At 34.5% G+C, this 24,822-nt stretch overlaps 1 protein-coding gene across 1 annotated transcript in view; it reads right to left on the reverse strand.

Annotated features, from left to right (window-relative positions):
* LOC114095858 (disintegrin and metalloproteinase domain-containing protein 5-like) overlaps positions 1-24,822 on the reverse strand; it is a 98,833-nt gene that overhangs the window by 26,007 nt on the left and 48,004 nt on the right. The window contains exons 14-16 of the mRNA XM_071609217.1: positions 12,237-12,435; positions 10,125-10,215; positions 9,179-9,398 (exon numbers count right to left, since the gene is read on the reverse strand). Coding sequence (XP_071465318.1) covers positions 9,179-9,398; positions 10,125-10,215; positions 12,237-12,435 — 510 coding nt within the window. The remainder of the gene's footprint in view (positions 1-9,178; positions 9,399-10,124; positions 10,216-12,236; positions 12,436-24,822) is intronic.

Raw genomic sequence — 24,822 nt, forward strand, 5'->3', positions numbered from 1 at the left:
CTCTTCATACCGTTTGCGTTCCTTTCTACTTGGTGAAACTGTTGTGCTATTGAATTTTCCCCCTATATATTTATATTGGTCTTGTATAGTTGCAAAGTCTCCCTTGCAGGCGCGGGCGGCGGCTCTGCCCCTCCTCCAATTGGGGCAATGTGCCTACCATGCCGGCAGGCCACTGGGCCTGCTCTGCCGGTCGGTAGCAGGTCCGCCTACCTTGCAGGCGCGGGCGGCGGCTCTGTCCCTCTGCGGGCCGCTAGGCTTGTTCTGTCGGTGGTCGCAGTTCTGCCTACTTTGCAGGCGCAGGCAGCGGCACTGCCCCTCTGCAGGCCTCTGGGGCTGTTCTGCCAGTGGGTAGCAGGTCCGCTTACCTTTCAGGCGTGGGGGGCGGGGCGGCTCTACCCTTCCTCAGGCCACTGGGCCTGTTCTGTCTGTCGGTTGCAGGTCTGGCCTGTTCTGATGGTGGTCACAGTTCCGTCTACCTTGCAGGCGCGGGGGAGGGGGTGGCTCTGCCTCTCAGCAGGCCGCTGCTCCTCTTCTGTCGGTGGGTTGCAGGCCCGCCTACCTTGCAGGAGTGATTGGAAGCTCTGCCCCTCCGCGGGCGACTGGGCCTTTTCTGTCGGTGGTCACAGTTCCACCTACCTGGCAGGCGCGGGGTGTGGGGGGCGGCTCTGCCCCTCAGCAGGCCGCTGGGCCTGTTCTGTGGGTGGTCACAGTTCCGTCTACGTTGCCGGCGCAGGGGGAGGGGGCGACACTGCCTCTCAGTAGGCCGCTGCTCCTCTTCTGCCGGTGGGTCGCAGGCCCGCCTACCTTGCAGGAGTGATTGGAAGCTCTCTCAGGTGACAAAATTATAAGAAAAAATTAAAGGTCAATACACTTCATGAAATCCTGAAGAAAATAATAGCCAATAGAATTTCCAGCACCATAATGGATCGTCACAATTATCAAATAGGATTTATACCAGGAATTCAGGGATAATTTCACAAATATAAATCCATAAGTTGTGATATACCACATCAGCAAGAATAAGGAGAGAAATGATACATTGTCTCAATAGATGTGGGAAAAGCCCTGGACAAATTTTAACATCCTATCATGATTAAGAAAGGAGAAAAAAAAGTTACACATAGAAGGAATGTGCCTCAACACACACACACACACACACACACACACACACACACACACATACAAAGGCCATATATGTTAATACTTACATCTAATATCATCCTCTTTGGGGGAAAATTGAAAACTCTTCTATATGATCAGGAAGCCAAGGTGGAAAGAGAATAGAAGTTCATTAGATTAGCCAGAGGGTAATAAAGGGAAGGGAGGAGAGACAGGAATTGGAAAGAGTGGAATGAATCAGTCATAACTTTGCTATGTTCGTATATAAATACACAACCAGTGAAACTCTACATCATGTACAACCATAAGAATGGGATTCTAATTAGAATAAGTTATACTCCATATCTGTATAACCTGTCCAAAAACACTTTAATGTCATTTATATCTAAGAAGAACAAATTAGGTGAAAGAAAATGAAAAAACCTTCCCAAGTCACACAGGATCTAAACCCATGCCATCTTGTTTCGGGGTTTGCCTCTTTGGTACTCTGCTATCAAGCCTCTCTTTGTGAGTGGTTGGGAGGATGTATCCTAGAACTTAATTTTGCTGTTCATCTTGTTATATTATTTCATTCCTCCTAGCATTAGTGTGAGAAATAAAGAGAAAACCTGACACATACCAAAAAAAAAAAAATCAGGAATCAGAATACATAGTCTACTCACCACTTCAATTCAACATAGTTCTAGAAGTCCTATTGAGAACAATTAGGTTAGAAAAGAAACAAAAGGCATGTATATTTGCAGAAAAGAAATTAAACTATTCCTGTTTTCAGATGACATTATGTTATATGGAAAAAATTCTAAAGACTCCACCAAAAACTGTTTAAATCGTGAACAAATTTGGTAAAGCCTTAGAATACAAAATCAACGTGTAAAAATCAGTAGTGTGAGTCATATGCTAACAATAAACTACCTGAAAAAACAATTCAGAGTTCAATCCAATTTACAACAGCTAAAAATTAAGATTCTTAGGTGTAAATTTAACAAAGGAGGTTGAAGTCCTATACACTAATTATAGAGCATCGCTGAAAGTATGAGATAAAGAAGTAGGAACATTTATATTTCATTTTCTCTCATAAAAGGGTTTCATCTCTCTTCTAGTTTATTCTTAATAGGTTGGTTTCTGAAAAACTTGAATGCAAGAGCTAACAGTACAAACAATGGCTCTGTAACAACTAGAGCCAGCACTCATCATTGCACAATATTTCCCTCTTGCTTACCCCAGTGATATATTCTGGACTACTCATTCTTCCTGAAAAGAGTATGGTCGTGAACTGAGTAGGATGTCTATAGCCCCCAGTGTTAGTGCTATCTCCTTAATGACCTACTCCTACTATTTCATGGGTTTGCATTCCTGGGTGACTTTAGAACACAGAAAATAGAGAAGTGCATGTACAAAAGACTCACTTTTAGCAGCTATCTCCCCAGAACGTGCATTTGAAATGTGAATACAGCACTTGACATAGATCCTATTCTCGGTTTAGTGCAGAGAAAAAGGGACATAAGTACCTAGAATCAGCATTTTCATTAATATGGAAAAAATGGAAAACACAGTTACACCCCCAACCTTCCAGCTACCTATGAATTTTGGTTACTACTTTACCAGTGTTGGAATACTATTAGGACAGGGCACGTCCTAAGCTCCACGAGACCATAAAAAAACAGAGACAGAGGTCAGAAAAAACAAAAAATATTTGAGAAAAACGTTAACATTTCCCACCAAGTAGATCACTGAGATCCTCCTCCTACCTGAGGTGAGACTTCAAGATGGGAGGGGTAGTTGTTTATCAAATATGTATGAATCAACACAGAGAATGAAGGTTAATGAGAAAATATACTTCAGTTAATAGAATAAGATAAAATTTCTGGAAATCAATCCGAGTGATATATGATGTATCTGACAAGAATTCAAAATAATGGTTTTTAAAATGCTCATCAAAGGCAGGAGAGAAAAGCAAGAATAAACTGAGAGTATCAATTTAAAAATAGAAAGAATTAAAAATTGAAAAATAAAAATTACAGGTCTGAAGAATACTGTCGCTGAACTAAAAAAAATCAATTGGGCATTCAATAGCAGATTAGATCATGTAGAATGAAAACTATGTGACATGAAGATAGGTCCCTGGAAGTCATCCAATCTAAGGATCAAAAATCAAAAGAGCAAACACAATTTAAGGGACTTATGAAACACTGCCATTCACAATAATACAAGCATTATTGCTTTACCCAAATAATAAAACAGAGAAAAAATATATATATATATATATATATATATATATATTCAAATAAATAATGGCAGAGAATGTTCTAGTCCTGGCAGACCTATATCAAGGAAGATTACAAGACACTAAATAATATAGATCCAAAGTAATCTACATCAAGGCACACCAAAATCACAATGTATAAAGTTAAAAACAAAGGGACAATACTGAGAGAAGCAAGGGGAAAGTAAATTAAGTTATATAAAAGGGAACCTCTTTCAGAGTATTAGCCAATTTTCATAGGTCAAAATGTACTGGGATGATATGTTCAAAATACTGAAAGAAAAAAGAAAGTGCCAAACAAAAATTTTACACCCAGTAATCCTGCTTCTCAAAAGATTAAGGGGCTCTAAGGAATTTTCCCAACAAAATGCTTAGTTTGAGAGTTTATCACCATGAGAACTGATTTACAAAAAATCCTAAAGGGAGTTCCTCTGGAGGAAGAGGAAGCTAATTCGTAAGATTAAAGCAAAATTCACTGGTGCAATGAGTACAAAGAGAACAATGACAAAATGACAACACTTTGATACGACAATGATGATAGATCTGAAGATTACTGTCATTGAACTAAAAAATTCAATTGGGCATTCAATATATAAATCAATTATATCTGTAGTATAAATTAGTATGAAGGTTAAAAGGCAAATCTATTATAAGTAACCAAAGTTGCAATAATAGGTTAAGGATACAAATTTTTAAATATACAAATTATGGCATCAAAAACACATACAAAAAAATGGAAGATGGCAAAGTAAAAGTGAGAATTTGTATATGCAAAGTTGTTATAAGTTTAAAATAGCCCTGTATAGATACAGAGTATTTTATGTAAGCCTCAGAGAAACCTGAACAAAGCTTGTAACAAAGCAGAAGTCTATAACACATATAAAAAATTGAAATGGCAATGAGATATCACCCTATAACTTTTAAATGAGTTATTATCAAAAAGACAAAGGATAAGTATTGACACAGACAGGAAGAAAAGGGAACCCTCATACACATTGTAAATTAACAGAACAATTAAGGAAAACATTATGGAGATTCTTCACACACACACACTCATACAAAAATAGACATGCCATATGAATTAGCAATTCCACTTCAGGGTATATATATCCAAAGGAAATGGAATCATATGCCAAAGAGATATCCCCATGTTGATATTTACTACAGCATCATTCACCATAGCCATGATATGGAAATAATGTAAGTATTCTCAATGGATCAGTGGATAAAGAAAATGTGAGATGTATACATAATGGAATACTACTCACCTTAAAAATGAAGAAAACACATCATGTGTGGCAACATGAATGAATTTGGAGGAATTATTTTACATAAAATAAGACAGGTACAAAAAGACAAAAACCTTTCCATCTCATTTTTATGTGAAATCTAAAAAAGTTGTACTCATAAGAAGCACAGAGTATAATAGTTTCTAGAAATTGAGTTACTAGTGGGAGGTGGGAGGGTAGTTGGGGAGATGTCCTTCAAAGGATACAAACTTTCTGTTAAATAAGATTACCTGTCATTCCAGTGTGGCTAAACTGAGCGTGAAATTTATTTTTTCTGTTTATGTTGTTCTTCTCTTATTCCTTTTGCAGGCAGGTGAAAGTTACTTGGGACCCCAGATTCTAGTCTCTTACTAGTAACAAAGCTTGGTGATCCTGGCAGACCTAATGCTCTCCAATAGGGTCATTTGTATACTACACTCCCAGGAGCTTAACCCTTAGTTATTCAGCCCTGGATGAAGGTAACAAGTAAGGATGGTACATGTAGCTGCAACACAGCTTTGGAAAGCTTCTTTCTTTCCCTTTGAGCCAGAGTCAACTGAACTTGTCACTTTTGATAAAACAGAAAAATGAATTTTAGGAATATATGGGCCCATATTTGACCCCCTAGTAAATTCTTGCCAGCACTAGATGTTGGCCTTCCTTCCTTTTCTATTTTTTATTGTTTGAGGCTTTTATGTCCCTTCTTTTGAGCCCATCTTCAGTTCTTCTGGAGCCAGCTGTCAGACACAGACCATTGGATTTTGTTTGTGATTATGGTACCAGCTTCCAGGGAGGTGAAAGGAGGGGTCTGGTTCAACTATGGTGGGTTTGGAGATCTCTGTTTTGCTTTGAATGTAAAAGGGAAGCATTGGTTCTTTCTCAGTGCACCCTAGAAATTTTTTGTATAAATCTGTGACTTAGAAAAAGATGATTTTTATCTTTGTGGTATAGCATAGACTATATAACTGAAAGAACACTCTAATTTAATGTGAGTGTTTTATGTGTTTTTAAAAGAGCCACCAGAAGCTCAGGAGGCTGAAGCAGGAGGATCACAAATACAAAGCCAGACTCAATAACTTATCAAGGCCCTGAGCAACTTAGCAAGACCCTGTCTCAAAATTTTAGAAAAAGGGGGCTTGGGATGTGACTTAGTGGTTCAGTGCCTCTAGGTTCAATCCCTGGTATAAAAAAAAAAGTAAGAGACAAATGCTTTCTCTGGTTCACTCTGAATGACCCTAAGAGACTAGAGTCTCAACAAATTGTCAAGATGAATAGCCTATTATGTTTTGCAGCCTCATAATATTCCATAAAAAAATCTTATCCCATTTGTGAGTTGAAAGAAACACCTGGTCTAGGAGATGAACATAAGGGCATGGTTACCCTATATCTTGAGCTACCCATGCATCTTGATGTTTACAGCCCACTGATGACACACTGGGAAGGAATCCCTAGAAGAAGTAGTACATTTATTGGTCCAAAACACTTCCCAAACTACTAACCCTTGTTCCAGTCATCAGACAATACTCTAACAAAAATTGGGCAATGTTTAATTAATATTTGCCTATGTAAACTGCCCCCAAAATTCCTAGAAAGAACTTGAGGCTATCCATGGTCACTTTATTTTTCTGTTCTTTTGAGTTCATGGGGTTTTTTCCTGGTGAAATCACTTTTGGGTTCTGCATGCCTACATTGTATTTTTTTGTTGTTGTTGTTTGTTTGTTTGATTGGAGGCTTTTAGCTCTCCATCTTATTCTTGTCGGGCGAGGTGGAGCACACCTATAATCCCAGCAGCTCAAGAGGCAGAGGCAGGAGGATTATGAGTTCAAAGCAAACCTCAGCAAAGGCAAGGTGCTAGGTGCTAAGCAACTCCGTGAGACCCTGTCTCTAAATAAATTACAAAATAGGGCTGGGGATGTGGCTCAGTGGTTGAGTGCCTCTGAGTTCAATCCCTGGTACCTTAAATAAGTAAATAAATAAATAGAGATAGCCATTTATTAAATGATTGATATTTTAGACAATTCTGCTGGAAGTCACTGAAAAATTAACTTTCAGACTGGAAATTCAAGATTTATATAAAGACTTTCATATATAGCCATATAATAAGTAGCCTCAACTTGTGTCAGCTTGCCATAAATATAATTTTTATTTAACTCTCTAGTTATAAACCTGGTAAACTTCGTATATTTCTATTTCTTTGACTTATGACTAGAATTTTGCATAAGTAAATTCCTGACACGTTGGTTAATGTAAATTTATTAGAAAGGTACAACAAAGCTATATTCATAACAGTTAACATAATTTCTTTGCCTGGGTTTCTAGTCAATCAAGATTGTTATAGCAACTCTTTTTTTCCCTACCTTGGAAAAGTCTATGTTTGGTATCTTAAATTTCACAGATAATGTAGAAATAACTATTGGAAATAAAGTAGATAAATATCACTGTGATAAATGTTTTAAGGGATAGAAGTAAAACATCTGAGTCATTTACAAATAAGTTAAAATATGGAACTATCATTTGCTAAGTATAAATTCAAGTACTTTGGTCGGTTAAAAATCTATAAAACAGTAATGTGTTTGGGTTTATAAAATGTGACTCATAAATTGATGGCATTAAAATATTTGTTATGTACTATCAAGAGACATTTAATCTTTAAAGGAGGAAAATACAGGCTGACCTCAATTGGTAAAGAGAAGGTACTCAAGAAAATTTAGCACTCTTTCCTGATACACAAACTAGAGAGAGAAGAAAATTACTTAAATGGAATAAAAATTGTATATGAAAATCCAACAGTAAATATTGTAGTTGATAATAAAAAAATTAAGGTCTCTTAAGATCAGGAACAAGATAAAGATGCCTGCTTTCATCACATCTATTCAACATAATACTAGAAGTTCCAACTAATACAATTAGGGATAAAAAAATGGCATAGAAATTGGAAAGCAAGAAGTAAAACCATCATTGTTTACACATGATATGATGTTATATGTAGAACACTCTAAGGAAAACACCAAAAATACTATTAGAATAAATGCATTCAGCAAAGTATCAAGATAAAAAAAACCAACAAAAAATTTAGTTGCATTTTTATACACTAACAATGAACAATCTGAAAAGATAGCTACTCATATAATTCAATCTATGACAACACCAAAAAGAAAAAAAAATACTTAGGAATTAACCAATGAAGTGAAAAACTGGGACTATGAAAACAACAAAACATTAGTGAAAGAAACTAAAGACATAAATATATGGAACCACATTTCACATTCTTGGTTTCAAAAAAATATTGTTAAAATGTGTATACTATTCAAAGTAATCTACAGATCCAATGCAATTCTCATCAAAATTCCAATAATATACTTTACAGAAACAGAAAAATCAGAACTTAAATTCATATAGAGACTCAAGGGACCCAAGAGCAAAACAGTCTTGGAAAAAGAACAATTTTAAAGATCTCATGCTTTATGATTTCAAAACTTACTACAAAACTACAGTGATGATAATAATGTGGTACAGGCCCAATGACAGAAATATTACAAATGGACTATAATAGGTCAAATAAGATATCCATCTCAATAAGATATACAAATGGCCAATGAGTACATGAAAAGATGTTTCATATCACTAATCATTATAGAAATATAAATAAAAGCTACAATGAGATAGCACTTCATATCCATTAAGATGTGTGCTATCAAAACAAGAAAATAAAAGGAAGAAAAAAACAGAAAATAAAAAGTATTGATGATAACAGAGAAAATGGAAGTCTTGTGAAATTTTGGCAGAAACATATAATGATAGTCATTATGGAAAACATTATGGTAGTTCCTATATATATATATATATATATATATATATATATATATATATATATATATATATTTTTTTTTTTTTTTTTTTAACTATATTCAGTAATCCCATTTCTGGGTATATACTAAAACTAATTGAAATTGGGGTCTTGTCTTAAAAGAGATATTTTTATCCTTGCATTCATAGTGACATTATTTACAATGGCTAAACTGGGTGAGCCTCCAAATATCCATTGGCTGATGAATGGATAAAGAAAAAGTGACATATACTTACAATAGAATAATATTCAGCCTTAAAAAGAATGAAAGGAAATACTGACTTATGGTTCAGTATAGATCACAGAACTTTATGCTAAATGCAACAAATCAGAAAGAAAAATACTGAAGGATTCCCTCCATGTGAGGTACCTGTAGAGTCACACTCATAAAGAAAGAACTCAGAATGGACCTGGAGGAAGGAGTGAATGGGAGAGCTATTGTTCTGTTCAACTAGTAAAGTTTTACAAGAGAAAAGGGGTCATGGAAACACATGGTAGTAATGGTATTTAATACCACTAAATTATATACTTCAAAATGTTTAAAGTGGGAGTCTTTATTATGTGTAATCTACCACAATAAAAATAATTGGGGAAATATGTATGGTTAGTATACTATCAAAATGAGTGTAACCATAAGAATAACTATTTTAAAATAACTTGAATTTTTGTAGTTCTAATTACCATGTCAGGACCACACATGGTGCCATCTTCTACAAAGGTTTCATCTCTGTCTTCAGGAGTTTTGTAAGTGGTCAACGTATCATGAGCTGGTTTCCGACCAGCAGGATATGTAGATACACACATTTGATCTCGTACATGTGAGTAAATTACAGAAAAATTTGCTCTTGAAATTATCTCCTTATGTGGCCATGTACAAACTAATTTTCCACATAGCATATGACTAGAAAAATAAGGGAAAAAATATCATTATTGAAAAAACATAGGTAACTCAGAAAAATAAGTTAATAACATATGTTCTCTGTTGTTAGAAAATAAGTAGCTGTGGCCTTCCCTATTTCTTCTAAATTGTTGACTTTCTGTCTTGGTTCCCTACCAAATGTGAAATTATAGCTTACTTTTAATTAACTTAGCATATAGCTAAGTTAAGAAGAATGTTTTATTAATGTAATCCTAGGTCTTCAGCATTTTTTTCTAAATAATATTCTAAAAAATTACCAATGACTTACAATATGGCTCTTTTTGTTTTATGAGGCAATTTAGCAAGAGAAAAATGATTGTTACAGTCTGACAGCCCTTTTCTGCCTTACACTAACTTCTTAAATTTGAACAAGTGATCATTTCAATTTTTCAAACAAAAAAATGGGATGAGTAATTTTTAATACACACATTTGAGATGTATAACTATATAATTTATGTCATAAATATATTATATATATGTAAACTGCCTAATAATATCTATCCCCTTGCAATAATAGAGGTTTTTTATGATTACTTTTATATTATAGGTTCTAAACACATGTTATTATAGGCAGTAAATAATATTGTTTAGCTCAGATAAAGAAACCCAGGCAAAATATGCCATTGTGTTTTGTACAGAAAAGTTTCTATAATTTTAGAAACCTATCACCTACATTCCAAGCATAATTGTAATTTTGTAAATACATACGGAAAACGACAAACATCCGCGCCACAGTTTCCAAATCTATCAATTCTGGAATTTATTTCCTCATAACAAGCAAATGAACCACCTCTAGAATCTAAAAACAACAACAATAACAACTTGGGTAAATTAGAATTCAGAATTTGGATTATATAATAGAAATAATGTATCTGCTCTGGAAATCACTATTTGATTCTGAAAGAGATGAATAGTTCCCCAGCATTAAAAGGTTGATGATGTGAAAACTAGATTAAAAAGAGAGCTTCTAATTTTAAGTTTGGTGGACTTTGTTCTATATTAAACAGAAAGTAAACAGAAAAATTATTAGAAAGGTTCTGTAGTTTTAGGAAAATAAGCAGTGATGGTCCTATTTCTCCTAAAATGATTATTTTGTGTCTTAGTTCCCTGCCTATTGTAAAGATACACTTTACCGTATTAATAGAGGAATACTATCTAGAGTGTAATACTGATAACCAATTCAAAGATCATTAACTCTCTTTAACCCATACTACAGCCCCCATCCCTATTCCCTGGTATCCTAATAATCACCATATAAGAGTTATTGAATTTTAAAACTAAAAAGGACATCAATATTCATCCACTTCAGCTTTTTGATATATTTAATTATGTCTAGTTTTTAAATTGTGAAAAATTCAATTTACAATAGGTGCTCATCTCTCTGACATGGTAAATTAGGAGTAACTGGAGATTGGAACATTTTAGGACAGACCCTTGATGACCATAGCTGCATCAGAAGTTACCAGGGTGCATAGTGGAGGGACAGAAAATGTCAAAGGACAATGACAATAGGAACTCCAGTAACCTACTGTGGGAATTCTCTTAGAAGAGATTCGGAGGAAAAGATGCATTTGTAACCCAGTAGGCATAAGTCAACATTAATGACTGTTGTTTTGTTGTTGTTGTTTGCTTGTTTAGTTCTTTTGTACTGTTTTTGGTTTTGGTTTTCCTTTCCTTTGGTAGTTCAAAGATCCTTGAACAAAATGTACTTATTTAATGGCAGTTGTTAATTCCTTTATGTTTATAACTCACAATACTTTTTCACCATACTTCATTCCCAGAGCAGGTCTGTGATGAAGGTTAGCAGACACTTGTGTTTCTGCCTATGGGTGAGGAAGTCCATTAGAATGGTGTTCACATACAAGAACAACAGACTTTGACTGAGTTCCCCTAAAAAGTCCTCAGAAGACTCAGAAGAGTCTCTCTCTCTCTCTCTCTCTCTCTCTCTCTCTCTCAATTAACACTTCATGTTAAAACTTCCCTTCCATGTTCGATAGTCTGAGGTTAATTGCTTCTGGGATAGTAATTGTATGTGCTGAGGAAAATAATCCTAAGACTGAGATGCCATTTCACAAAACTTAAGGACCCTTTCTGCAGAAGATCTTTGTGTTAATGTTAGATGGAAACTATCAGAAATTTAAGCCATGGTCTAGAAATGAGAGCCATACAAAAGTATATTCCAAAGACACAAAGAGATGTAAAAAGTTTGCTCTTGATATATAAATTTTATTGTATTATTATTATTATCATTATCATCATCATCATTTTATTATTTACTGCCCAAGGCAGTTAATCTATTAATTCCTTGGATTTATAAAAATCTTTGAAGACTGCTAGGTAGGAAACTAAAATAAAAGGAGCACTGTCCTCTCCTTCTTTTTTTAAATCCCAAATATAAGATTTCTGAAACTAGGAAATTATAAGAAAGAGTAAATTGGGATAAAAATCCACAAATCTGGGAGATTCCAATATTGTAGGTAAACATGTTTAAAGGGACTTGGAAAGTTAACAAATTAGGAACACTAACTTAGGTTACTATGGATGACAACTGGCCCTAAGCATAGACACCAGATCAAAGAATTTCCATTATCTAACAATCAAGGTATTTTAGGAATAAATTGCTTTTCATTTTTTCTACATTTGCTTATAGATATCGCAAGCAAAAACATTTTTGAAAGAATTAACGTCTGATGAGGTTAACACAAATATATACTAGGCAGGACTTTCAGTCATTAACAAATTATTTTTACCTTTTTATAGTATAAAATTGATTTTGGAATAATAATATTTAAGGAACTGAGAAAAAATTAAGTTCATTACCACTTCCGATTAAATTTTGACACTGTTTGTCAAAAGACCGACATATTCCATCAAAGCAGTAGCCTCTACCCGAATCACACTCTTGTCCGTTGCGAGAAAAAGTGTTGTCCACACAGTATGCATTTTTCCCATCACAAAATTCTTTGAAATCACAGAAAGAATCAAATGATTTCCTACAAAGTATATTAGCTGGTTTTATCTAGGAGAGGAAAGAATCATAAGAATAGTATCAATGATACTTAATTTTCTTTCTCTTTAGGTTCTAAATTCCCATTCAATATTTTTCCTAAATTGTCAAAAGCAATTTTAAAAATGGAAATTGCAAGCCTGAGTGGTGGTACATGCTGGTAATCCCAGAGGCTTGGAAGGCTAAGGCAGGAAGACTGCAAGTTCAAAGCCAGCCTCAGCAACTTAGAAAGGCCCTATCAAGGGCTGGGGATGCTGCACAGTGATTAAACCTCCCCTGGGTTCAATAACCACCACCCCCCACCGCAAAGTAAAAAGAAAAGAAAATCTCTTGTTATCTACTAAAGCATCACATAGATATTAACGAATTTCTTGTGCACATAAACAGTGGATAATGTTTCTAAGAGATGTTAGAATCTCAAAGATAAGCAGGCTGCTAAAATAGGAAGGAGCTAAAAAAGTAATACAAAAATTCCTTGTAAGCCATTATGGCTATGGGCAGCTTCTGAAGTCTCTGTATTATCAATCTTAAGAAACCAGAAAATATTTATGAAATGGTAATACACATCATACATATTTTGAAAAATATTGATTTTAAAATAAGATAGTTTGAGGATACACAACACAAAGTTTATTTCATATATCATGTTGTTAACAACTAAGAAAATAATTTCTGCAGTTAGTATTCAGTGCTTATGATTTAGCTGATCTATTTCAGGGCTGCCTTCTGCATGCTTGATTGGGCAAAGAAACATTTAATCATCAACTCTGGAAACTGTCTTCTCATCAATATAAGCCCCAATTCCTCATCATTATCTTATTCAAAGTAAGTTTTCTAGTTTTCAAAGCTCCCAGAGGCCAGCTGATATAATATTCATCTCCCCAAAATAGGTTTCTCAGTACTTTTTCTTGAGCATTGAAAATTATTTGTAGCAAATATCACTGAAATTCTCCAAGTGATAGACAACAATAGAAAACATAGTATCTACTTGTGTCACCCAAACTTACAGAATTAACATTCAACTCAAAACCAATGAAAAAAATTTAAAATGAATAAAAGTATAATAAGAAAGTATCAACACTATTTTCTCACAACTTGCTTCCTTTTACAAATTTGTATTAATGAAAATTTTACTTTTATTCTAACATATTTTTCATACCTATGAATACTCAGTTTCTCAAATGCTGTCTGAACCAAGCTGAAATTTCCTACTACCTCCATGATTAATGAGTAGAGAGAAAAAAAAAAAAAAAAAACATGTGTGTTGGATTTCTTTCCTTGACTCTCTTGATCAATTTGCTGTTGCTGGAAAATTTTAAATACTATTTTTGTTTATGACATTTTTCCTTCTAATTGTGGGGGTGGGGAGGGGGGTAAACATTTTATTCTTACCAAGACTCTCACTTTGTACATGTTTTGTCTATTGTACATGTTTTGTCTAAATGCATGGTCAAAGTTTTGTCTCCGTCTGTAACTGGACCAGGAATGAGCAAATTCATTTATAACCTCTGATTGCCCCCACTACCATCTTGATTACATATTAATGAAGCTACCATTATCTGTCAAAAAAATCATAAGTTGAACTATGTACCTTTTCACAACTGGATCTAGGGACCAATGTGAAATGTGTTTATTACCAAGTCTCGAAACATATTTTTTTAAATGTATACTTGGGCACAGGAAAATGTACTTTATTCAGTCAAAAATAATTCTACTTGATGCAGCAATGACAAAGAAATTGATAATCAATAAAACACTTTCCTATGATAGATAAAATAGAAACTAAATTTGTTTCAAGTCATATCTAATGTAAACAACTAACATTATGAGATGTTTAGTGATAGAAAAGTAGAACTGCATGTACTCATAATGAGATCTTATTTAAATCAAGGAAAATTTTTATGAATAAAGGTAATGAAATGAGTTAAAATTTTAAGAAACCAGGGATCCAAGATGGCAAGCTAGAGGGAAGCTGCATTCCTTATCACTCTGTGACATAGTATTCAAGCCATGGGAATACTGTTTCTCTTCAAGTTATTAGAGAACCCCTGACCCCTGCAGGAATTCCAGTCACTGAGCTCACATAGATCATCCAGCTTCAGCGCCCACATAGGATCCCCCAGGCTGTGCCCGAGCAGGACTCCCAGCCTCCAATCTGCACAGGACCCCCAGAAGCCACTCCCATGTAGGTCTCCCATCCACATGTGGACCCGCATCTACCAACATGGGGCTCTCTAATCACCTCCATCTTGGGACACTACAACTGCTGCCATAGTTGCTCCACGAGGTAGCCTGGGGACATGGGACAGGGTCTGGAGACAGCAACCCACCACAGCACTGCACACCACTGAGCTGCATCTCTGAACACGCTGACCAGTGACACCACCTTCCCCACCTTGACACCCCATCTCTGAAAGCAACCGCCTCCATCTTGGGAAACTTCTGTTGCCATCTTGGGTTATCCTCACTACCACCATCGCCATCTTTAGTTGGGGCAACTCAGAGCTTGGGACACCAGCTGGGGCCTAGAAGCAATATTAAGTTACCTATAGTCCCCCAACTCCTCCCTCCCCCATAGCCACTAACCCCAGCACAGTGCTTGTGGCTAGTGGCCAGTCTGTAGCTTGCAAAGCCTGGTCCTGACCTGTCTGGTATAAAACTGCTCTCCATGACAGGTGTGCAGGCCCCATAATGCAGCCCACAAGTCCTCTGGAGAATTTCCTGATTGGGAAGTAGAAAGAGAGGGGGTAAGTGAGATATAGTATAGAGACTAAATTAGAGACTAGGAATTGTGAGGTCTACAGGAGATATATAAGGAGATAAAGCTAGGCACCCACAACACATGAGTGGGCCCCAAAGAAGATCCTTGGGGTGCACTATTCCAATGGGGATTGGAAAGTGCTATACCCCACCTTTAGGAGTTTCACCTCCAATACCAACCCTCCCACCCTAATACCTTCACCATCCTGAGGGTGCAGATAACCAGCAAACAACAGACAACCCCACCTACTGGATAAAAAGGATAGAAGGAAAGAAGTCCAACAGAAACTGTCCTTTAATTTTCCTGTGAGGCTTTTTTTCTTTTCTCTTTTTTTCTTTTCTCTGTCTTTCCCCACCCTCACATCCCCAACATTTGTGAAACCAAGTACTTTTAATGCACTAGGCTACTGAGGACTGGGATAGCTCAATAGTATATTACAGTTGTGTTGTACATAATTTTTATTTTTACATTTTTTATTTTTATGTTTGTTTTTTGTACTCTATTGTCTTCCCCATACTTATCTCCCCCAAAATCTCTTTCTCTATTTTCTCTTTTCTGCTGCTACTAGCCAACTTCTTTTGATTCTTCTTTCACACTTCCTAAGAACTTTATATCCTCAACTCCTTCCTCTTTAACATCTCATCCTATACGCCCCCCCCCACTTCTCTTTGTCCACCATTTTAGAAACTATTGACCCTTCTGCAAACCTGCTGTTTAATATTGTAGATAATATTTAAACTCACCATTTATGTCCATTATGACAAAACCATAAACATCTTAATAGGAGCAATTTGGTTTAAAGCTGTATATTGTTTGTAGTGGAATCTGTTAATATTTATCTCCACCTTAAAGGAGAGGTATTGGAACTCTGCAGGGACACTAAAAACCTATAGGGTAAAAACTATAATACCTTGGGTCCACACTGCTGGAAGGGAAGACAGAAGAACAACATAAAAAAACAAGGGAAGAAAGTGCCCCAAAACAAACCAAGACACTACACTATTCCAACCATGGCCAGTCAGATAAGGAGTTCAGGATGTACAAAATTAAAATGTTCTGTGAATTCAAGGATAATATAAGAGATAAAATACAACCAACAAAATATCATTTTAATAAAGAGCTATATAAACAAATACAGGAAGCAAAAGATTACTTCAATAAAGAGATATTCTGAAAAAATAAACAGAAATTCTTGAAATGAAGGAAATAATAAATCAAATTAAAAACTCAATAGAAAGCATCACCAACAGATTAGATCATGTAGAAGGCAAACTTTACAATGAAAACAAAATATATAATCTTGAAAATAAAGTTGACCGCACAGTGAAGATGGTAAGAGAAACCATGAGCAGAACATCCAAAAACTATAAGATAACATGAAAAGATCAATTTTAAGAATTACTGGGAGAGAGGAAGACATAGATTGCAAACCAAAGAGTGAACAATCTATTCAATGAAATAATATCAGAAATTTTCCAAACATAAAGAATGAAGTGGAAATCAAATACAAGAGTCTTACAGGACACAAAATGTACAAAAATCACAACAGATCTACATAAAGTCACATTATGATGAAAATGCCTATCATACAGAATATGGAGATAATTTTAAAAGCCACAAGAGATAGGAATCAGATTACATATAGGGGTAAACTAATTAGGATCTGTTCAGATTGCTCAACCCAGACCCTCAAATCTAGATGATCCAGGAAAAACATATACCAAGCTCTGAAAGAAAATGGATTCCAACAAGAACCTTATATCCAGCAAAATTAAGCTTCAGATTTCATGATGAAATAAAAACCTTCCATGATAAACAAACATTAAAAGAATTTACAACTAGAAAGCCTGCACTACAGAATGTCCTTGGCAAAATATTCCATGAGAAGGAAATGAAAAACAACAATGAAAATCAGCAAAAGGAGGTATTACACTAAAGGAAATACCAATCAAAGGAGAAATCAAGCCAAGTTAAAAACCAATAAACAAAATGACCATGAATACAAACCATTTCTCAATAATGACTCTGAATGTTAATGGCCTAAACTCATCAATAAAAAGACATAGACTGGCAAATTGGATTTAATAAAAAAGACCCAACAATATGCTACTACAAGAGACTCATCTCATAGGAAAAGACATCCCCAGACTGAAGATGAATCACATGGATTATGGAAACAAACAGGGGTTTCCCTCCTCATATCAAACAAAGGAGACATCAAGATAAAGTTAATCAAAAGGAATAAAGAAGGCCATTTAATACTGCTTAAGGGAACCATATGCCAATAAGACATAACAATTACAAATATATCTGCCCCAAACAAATGAGCATCTATGTTTATCAAACAAACTCTTCTCAAGTTCAAGAGTCAAAATTCCTAGAAAAAGAACAAATCAACACCAAAATAGTAGAATACAGAAAATAATTAAAATCAAGGCTGAAATCAATAAAATTAAAACAAAAGAAACAACTGAAAAAAATGACAAAATTAAAAATTGGTTATTTGAAAAAATAAATAAAATTGACAAACCCTTAGCCATGTTAGTGAAGGAGAGAGAAAACTTAAATTACTAAAATGCATAATAAAAAAAAGAAATATCACAACAGACACTACAGAAATACAAAACATAGTTAGAAACTCTTTGGAAAATTTGTACTCCAATAAAAAAGAAAATACCAAAGACATAGACAAATTTCTAGAGTCATATGATTTACCCAAACTGAATCAGGATGATATACACAAGTTAAACAGATCAATTTCAATCAATGAAAGAAGAAAACATCAAAAGCCTATCAACCAAGCAAAGCCCAGGTCCAGACAAATTCACAGCTGAGTTCTCCAAAAGCTTCAAAGAAGATATAATACCAATACTCCTCAAATTATTTCATGAAATAGAAAAAAAAGTGAACACCTCCAGACTCATTCTATCAGGCCAATCTTACCCTAATTCCAAAACCTGACAAAGACATATCAAATAAAGAAAACTTCAGACCAATATCTCTGATGAACATAGAGGCAAAAATTCTCAATAAAATTCTGGCAAATCAAATACAAAAACATATGAAAAAGATAGTGCACCATGATCAAGTGGGGTTCATCCCAAGGATGCAAGGTTGGTTCAACATACAGAAATCAATAAATGTAATTCATCACATCGCATAGACTTAAAGGTAAGAATCATATGATCATCTCAATAAATGTAGAAAAAGCATTCAACAAAATACAGCATCCCTTCATGTTCAAAACACTAGAAAAACTAGGGATAACAGGAACACATCTTAACATAGTAAAAGCTATCTATGATAAGCCCACGACCAATATCATTCTAAATGGAAAAAAATTGAAAGCATCACCTCTAAAAACTGGAACAAGACAGGGATGCCCTCTTTTACCACTCCTATTTAACACAGTTCTTGAAACTCTAGCCAGAGTAGTTAGACAGATGAAAGAAATTAAAGGGATACAGATAGGAAAAGAAGAACTCAATCTATCAGTATTGCCAATGATATGATTCTATACCTAGAGGATCCAAATAATTCCATCACAAAACTTCTAGAACTCACAAATGGATTCAGCAAAGTAGCAGGATATAAAATCAACACCCATAAATCAAAGGCATTTCTGTACATCAGTGAAAATCCTCTGAAAAAGAAACTAGAAAAACTACTCCATTTACAATAGCCTCAAAAATAAAATAAAATACTTGGGAATCAACAAAAGAGGTGAGAGACCTCTACAATGAAAACTACAGAATGCTAAAGAAGGAAATTAAACAAGACCTTAGAAGATGGAAAAAATCTCCCCTGTTCTTGGATAGGCAGAATTAATATTGTCAATATGACCATACTAACAAAAGCACTGTACAGATGTAATGCAATTCCAATCAAAATCCCAATGACATTCCTCACAGAAATAGCAAAAGCAATCATGAAATTCATTTTGAAAATCATCAAACCCAGAATAGCCAAAGCAATCCTTAGCAAGAAAACTGAAGTAGGTGGCATCACAATACCAGAACTTAAACTATACTATAGAGCAATAGTAACAAAAAGGTATGGTATTGGCACCAAAATAGATTTGTAGACCAATGATACAGAATAGAAGACACAGAGACAAACCCACATAAATACAGTTATAGTAGACAAAGTTGCCAAAAGCATATATTGGAGAAAAGATAGCCTCTTCAACAAATGGTGCTAGGAAAACTAAAACTATACATGCAGGAAATGAAACTAAACCCCCATCTGTCACCATGCACAAAACTCAACTCAAAGTGAATCAAGGACCTAGGAATTAGACCAGAGACTCTGCATCTAGTAGAAGAAAGAGTAGGCGCACATCTTGATTATGTCAGATTAGGCTCCTACTTCCTTAACAAGAGTCCTAAAGAGAAATAAAATTAAAAAGATTCCTAAAGAAATAAAATCAAGAATCAATAAGTGGGATGGATTCAAACAGAAAAGCTTCTTCTCAAAAAAAGAAACAATCAGTGAGGTGAATAGAACACCTACAGAAGGGGAGCAAGTTTTTACCACATGCACATCAGATAAAGCAATATTCTCCAGGACATATAAGAACTCAAAAAACTTAACACACACACAAACACACACAAAACCCCAAACAACCCAATCAATAAATGGGCTAGGAAACTTAACAGATACTTCTCAGAAGACATACAATCGATCAACAAATATATGAAAAAATGTTCAACATCTCTAGCAATTAGAGAAATGCAAATCAAAACTACTTTAAGATTTCATCTCACTCCAGTCAGAATGGCTCAATCCACAATAGCTAAATTGTGGAACCTTAACCCAATTAGTAAATCAATCCTCTGATGGCATTAACTAATGCCTGGGTAGGATGTGGCGGAGGGGGAAGAGTCCCTGGGGGTTGCCTTTGGGATATATATTTTGTATTTGGAGAGTAGTTCCCTCTCTCTCTGCTTTCTGATCACATGAGCTGCTTCGTTCTGGCCATATTCTTCCACCATGATATTCAGCTTCATCTGGAGCCCCTGGGGAATGCAGCCAGATGTCTGTGGTCTGAGAGCTGTGAAACAAACCATGAGCCCCAAAATAAACTTTTTTGCCTTAAACTATTTCTTATCAGATAGTTTAATTAAAGCAGCAAAAAAGATGACTAAAACACCAGCTAAGTTGCTTGGGGCCTTGATAAATTGCAATCCTCCTGCCTGAGCCTCCCAAGCCACTGCACCCAGCTTATTTCTTTTACTGTAATAAATAACACTGGTTTATTATCAAATATTAAATCATACTTATATTCTTGAAATAAGCCCATATTTACCTTGTTAATATGCATTTTGGATTTCTACATATAGGTTCATGAGTGAGTTTGGATTCTAGTTTGATTTTTTTTTCATAAAAATCATGCACTGATTAGGTTAAAGCTTCCATAACCTGATCATTTCCCCTGTAAACATTCTTACAGTGTTTCACACATGAGCTTTTAGAGACACCACATATCCCAACCATAGTACTGTACTAATTTAGATTCCCACCAGCAGGGTACAAAAAAAAAAAAAAACTCCTTTCCCCTACTTCCTCACCAGCATTAATTCTGACTTGAATTCTTGAGGATTACACTCTAAGCAGGGTGAGATGAATTCTCAGTGTTGTTTTGATTAGCATTTTCATGATGGCTAATGATGTTGAACTTTTTTTTCATACACTTGGCCATTTGCACTTCTTTAGAAAATGTCTATATTAGTTACTATGTCTATTCATTGATTGGGTGATTTGGGTTTGTTTGCTTGTTTGGGGGAGGGGTTGTGTTCATATGTTCTACGTATGAATCCTCTTTTGGAAGAGTAGCTTTCCTTTCATGCCTTTAATTGCTTGTTTTGCTCTACAGAAGTGTTTAATTTGAAACCAATACCTTCTATTGACTCTTTTTTTTAAATTTTTTATTGTTGGCTGTTCAAAACATTACATAGTTCTTTTTTTTTTAATTTTTTATTGTTGGCTGTTCAAAACATTACATAGTTCTTGATATATCATATTTCACACTTTGATTCAAGTGGGTTATGAGCTCCCATTTTTACCCCATATACAGATTGCAGAATCACATCAGTTACACATCCATTGATTTACATATTGCCATACTAGTGTCTGTTGTGACTCTTGATATTATTTTCTGAACTTTAGGAATTCTGTTCAGGAAATCCTTGTCTGCACCTATATGTTAGAGAGTTTCCCCTATGTTTTCTTTTAGGACTTGCAAAGTTTCTCATCAAATTCCTAGGTCTCTGACCCATTTTGAGTTCACTTTTTTTGCAGGATGAGAGAGATCTCCTTTCATTTTTTTTTTTACATAGGGTAATGTGTTTTCCCAGGATCATTTTTTACGTAAATTTTCAAAGGACACACACAAAACACATACACTCTCAGCACTTATGAATAAAATCCACAATTTCCCAAATTTTAGAAGAAGTCAATGGTTTCCTTATACATTGAAACTGGGTCACATTTTGTAGTTGAGTTAAAAAACAAAATGAAACAAACAAACATATATATTATATTTCATGAACCACCACACACATTTTTAGTTATTATTCCCCTAAAGAATAATATATTTAAAATAATATATTAATATATTATTAATTATTATTATTGTTATTAATATATAATAATATATTAAAATATATTTCCTTTTAAATCACTACTCCCTCTAAATTTCCAATTCATTTTCCTTTTAACTCAGTGTTAGGACAGGAGATTACCCTTGGTAGAATTGTCGTTGCTGATGGAATTCACTCATTCATTCACTCATTATCTCAGTTTACTTTGTATTGTTATTACAGTATATAATTGACTGGATAATTAATAAGGAAAATATATTTGTTTTCTAGAAGGAGGCCAGAAGTTTATGACTAAGGGACCTACTTGCTGCATCATCCCATGGTGGAATGTGGAAGGGAAAGAGGCAGGTGTGTGCATATGTGTTAATGAAAGAGAGGGAAGATGGAGAGGAGGAGGCTCAACTCAATTCTTTCATTAGGAACTCACTGCTTGGGTGTGGAACCCACTGATTATTAATGGAATCAATATATTTATGAGGTCAGAGCTGCCCAAACCTAATAACCACTTCAAGGTCCCACTTTGCAAAACTGCTGCATTAAGGATTAAGTTTTCAACCTATCATCTTTGGAGAACATATTTAAACCATAGCACCTATTGATATTTTTTAGGGCCTACTAAATGCCAGTCTCTATTCTAGATATATGTCATATAAAGACACATTTCTAACTATTGCATGTTAGAGAGGACATATAGTAGGTGTTATGCTAGGTGTTCTTTTTAAAGGTTATCTTTTCTCCAACATGTGTTTTTGGCACATTTGTCAAGGATGATTGTATCCATGTGTACTTGTCTCTGAATCTTCTATTCTGTTGGTCTACATGTCTTTTATGCCAGTTCCACGTGTTTTTTGTTACTATAGCTCTGTAGTGTAATTTTAAAAATGGTATTGTGATTCCTCCAGCATAGCTCTTCATGCTTGGAATCAATGTGGCTATTCTGATTGTTTTTTTTTTTCTTCCATATTAATTTTAGGCTATTTTTTTCTAGTTTTGTGAAGAATGTCATTGGTATATTGATAGAAATTTCATTGAATCTGTAGATTACTTTTAGTAAAATTGCCATGATAACAATGTTAACTTTGCCTATATGTGAACCTGGAAGTTTTTTTCATCTTCTAGTATCTTCATTTATTCATTTTTCATTGTTGTGTAATTTTCCTTGTAGAAGCCTTTTATATCTTTCATTACATTTATTCCTATGTTTATCATTTTTTCTTGGATAATTTTCCTGACTTCTTTTTCAGATTCATTATTGGTATGTAGAAAAGCTGTATCCTTATTTTTTATCCTACTACTTTACTGAATTTGTTTACCTGCTAGAATTCTTCTAAGTATAGGTTCACATCATCTGCAAACGGACAATTTGAGTTCATTTTTTTATAATTTCTGTCACTTTTGTTGCATTTCTAGTCTCATTTAATTCTAAGAATTTTTAATATCTCCTCTAATCTCTTTAATGACACATTCATCACTTAAAAATGTATTCCATGCATTTGTGTAGTTTTTGTGGTGACCTTGCTGTTGATTTCTAATTTCATTATATCATGATCTAATAAGATTCAAGGACACATTTCAACATCCTAATATTTGCTAAAACTTGCTTAATATGAACAATTTTTGACAAAGTTTCATGCAAGATGAAAAGAAAGTTTATTCAGATGTTGTTGGATGAAATATTCTGTAGATGACTGTTAAGTCCATTTGATCTATAATATATTATGATTCTGTAGTATCTGTTATGCCTGAATGATCTATTAGTGATAGAGGTATTGAAATCACCCAGAATTATTTTATTAGCACCAATCTGAGGCTTTATGTCTAGTATGTTTATTTTATCTAATTAGGTTCAGCAATGTTTAGGGCATAATAACTTATTCTCATTGTACCTTCTTGTTGGATTTTCATCAATATGTACTGATCTTCTTTGTCTCTTCTAACAAATTTTGGCTTGAAGCCTACTTTGTTGAATATGGATGCACCTGTTTTCATTCAGTTTTATTTACATGGAATATCATTTTCCATTTTTTAACCTTTTAACCTATCAATGTCTTTGCCTATGAGGCAAACAGAGAACATACACCTTTTAGTGTATGTCTTTTAATTGAAGAATTTATACCATTTACTTTCAGTGTTATGATAGAGTGGTCATATTGATTTATTTCTGATGTTAGATTCAATTATATTTCTCATTTGCCTATCTACTTTTTTAATGAGACTGACCTCTCCTTGTTATTTCCTGATTTTCTAACCTCTCTTTGTTCTTTTTATCTTCTTCTGTGTGGAGGATGCCTTTAAATATCTTCTGCAAGTCTTGCTTAGCAGTCATTAATTCCTTTAGTTTCTGCTTATCTTAGAAGGTTTTTATTTCTTCTTTGATTCTTAAGGACAGCTTTGCTGAATGAAGCAATTTTGGTTAGCAGCTGTTTTTTTTCAAGAATTGAAATTATACCCCAAGCCCTACTAAGATTCATATTGAAGCATGAAAGACCCAAATACACAAAGCAATCCTCAGGAAAAAAAAATCAACGCTGGAAGTACAACAGATCCAACAGACACACATACCTGTGGAGTAAAATAGGGAACCCAGCCACCATGGAAATCCATGTGGAGGTTTTTCAAAAAATAAAAATAGAATTACCATATGATTCAACTATGATATCCAAGTCAACATTAGAAGATAAATCTGCATACCTATCTTTATTACAATATAACTCACAGTAGCCAAGGTATAGAATCAGGCTAGGAGATCATCAAAAGATGAATATAAGAAAACATGACAAGTATACACAAAAATTAAATATTATTATTTGAAATTAAATGTTTACAGCTGGAGAACATTATATTAAACAAAATAAAGGAGACACAGAAATACAAGTATTGCATATTTCCTCATATACAATACTTTTTTAAAAAAGTGAATAAACCTGAAATAGATGAGAGACTACTAAAGAAGGTATAGAAGATCAGGGGGAAGTAGCAAAAGAGAAAAACAAGAGAGACTAGTAGAAAGGTTGGTTAGGATTAAAGCATGAAATA

This window comes from Marmota flaviventris, chromosome 3 (genome assembly GCF_047511675.1).
Source record: "Marmota flaviventris isolate mMarFla1 chromosome 3, mMarFla1.hap1, whole genome shotgun sequence".
Lineage (NCBI taxonomy): Eukaryota > Metazoa > Chordata > Mammalia > Rodentia > Sciuridae > Marmota > Marmota flaviventris.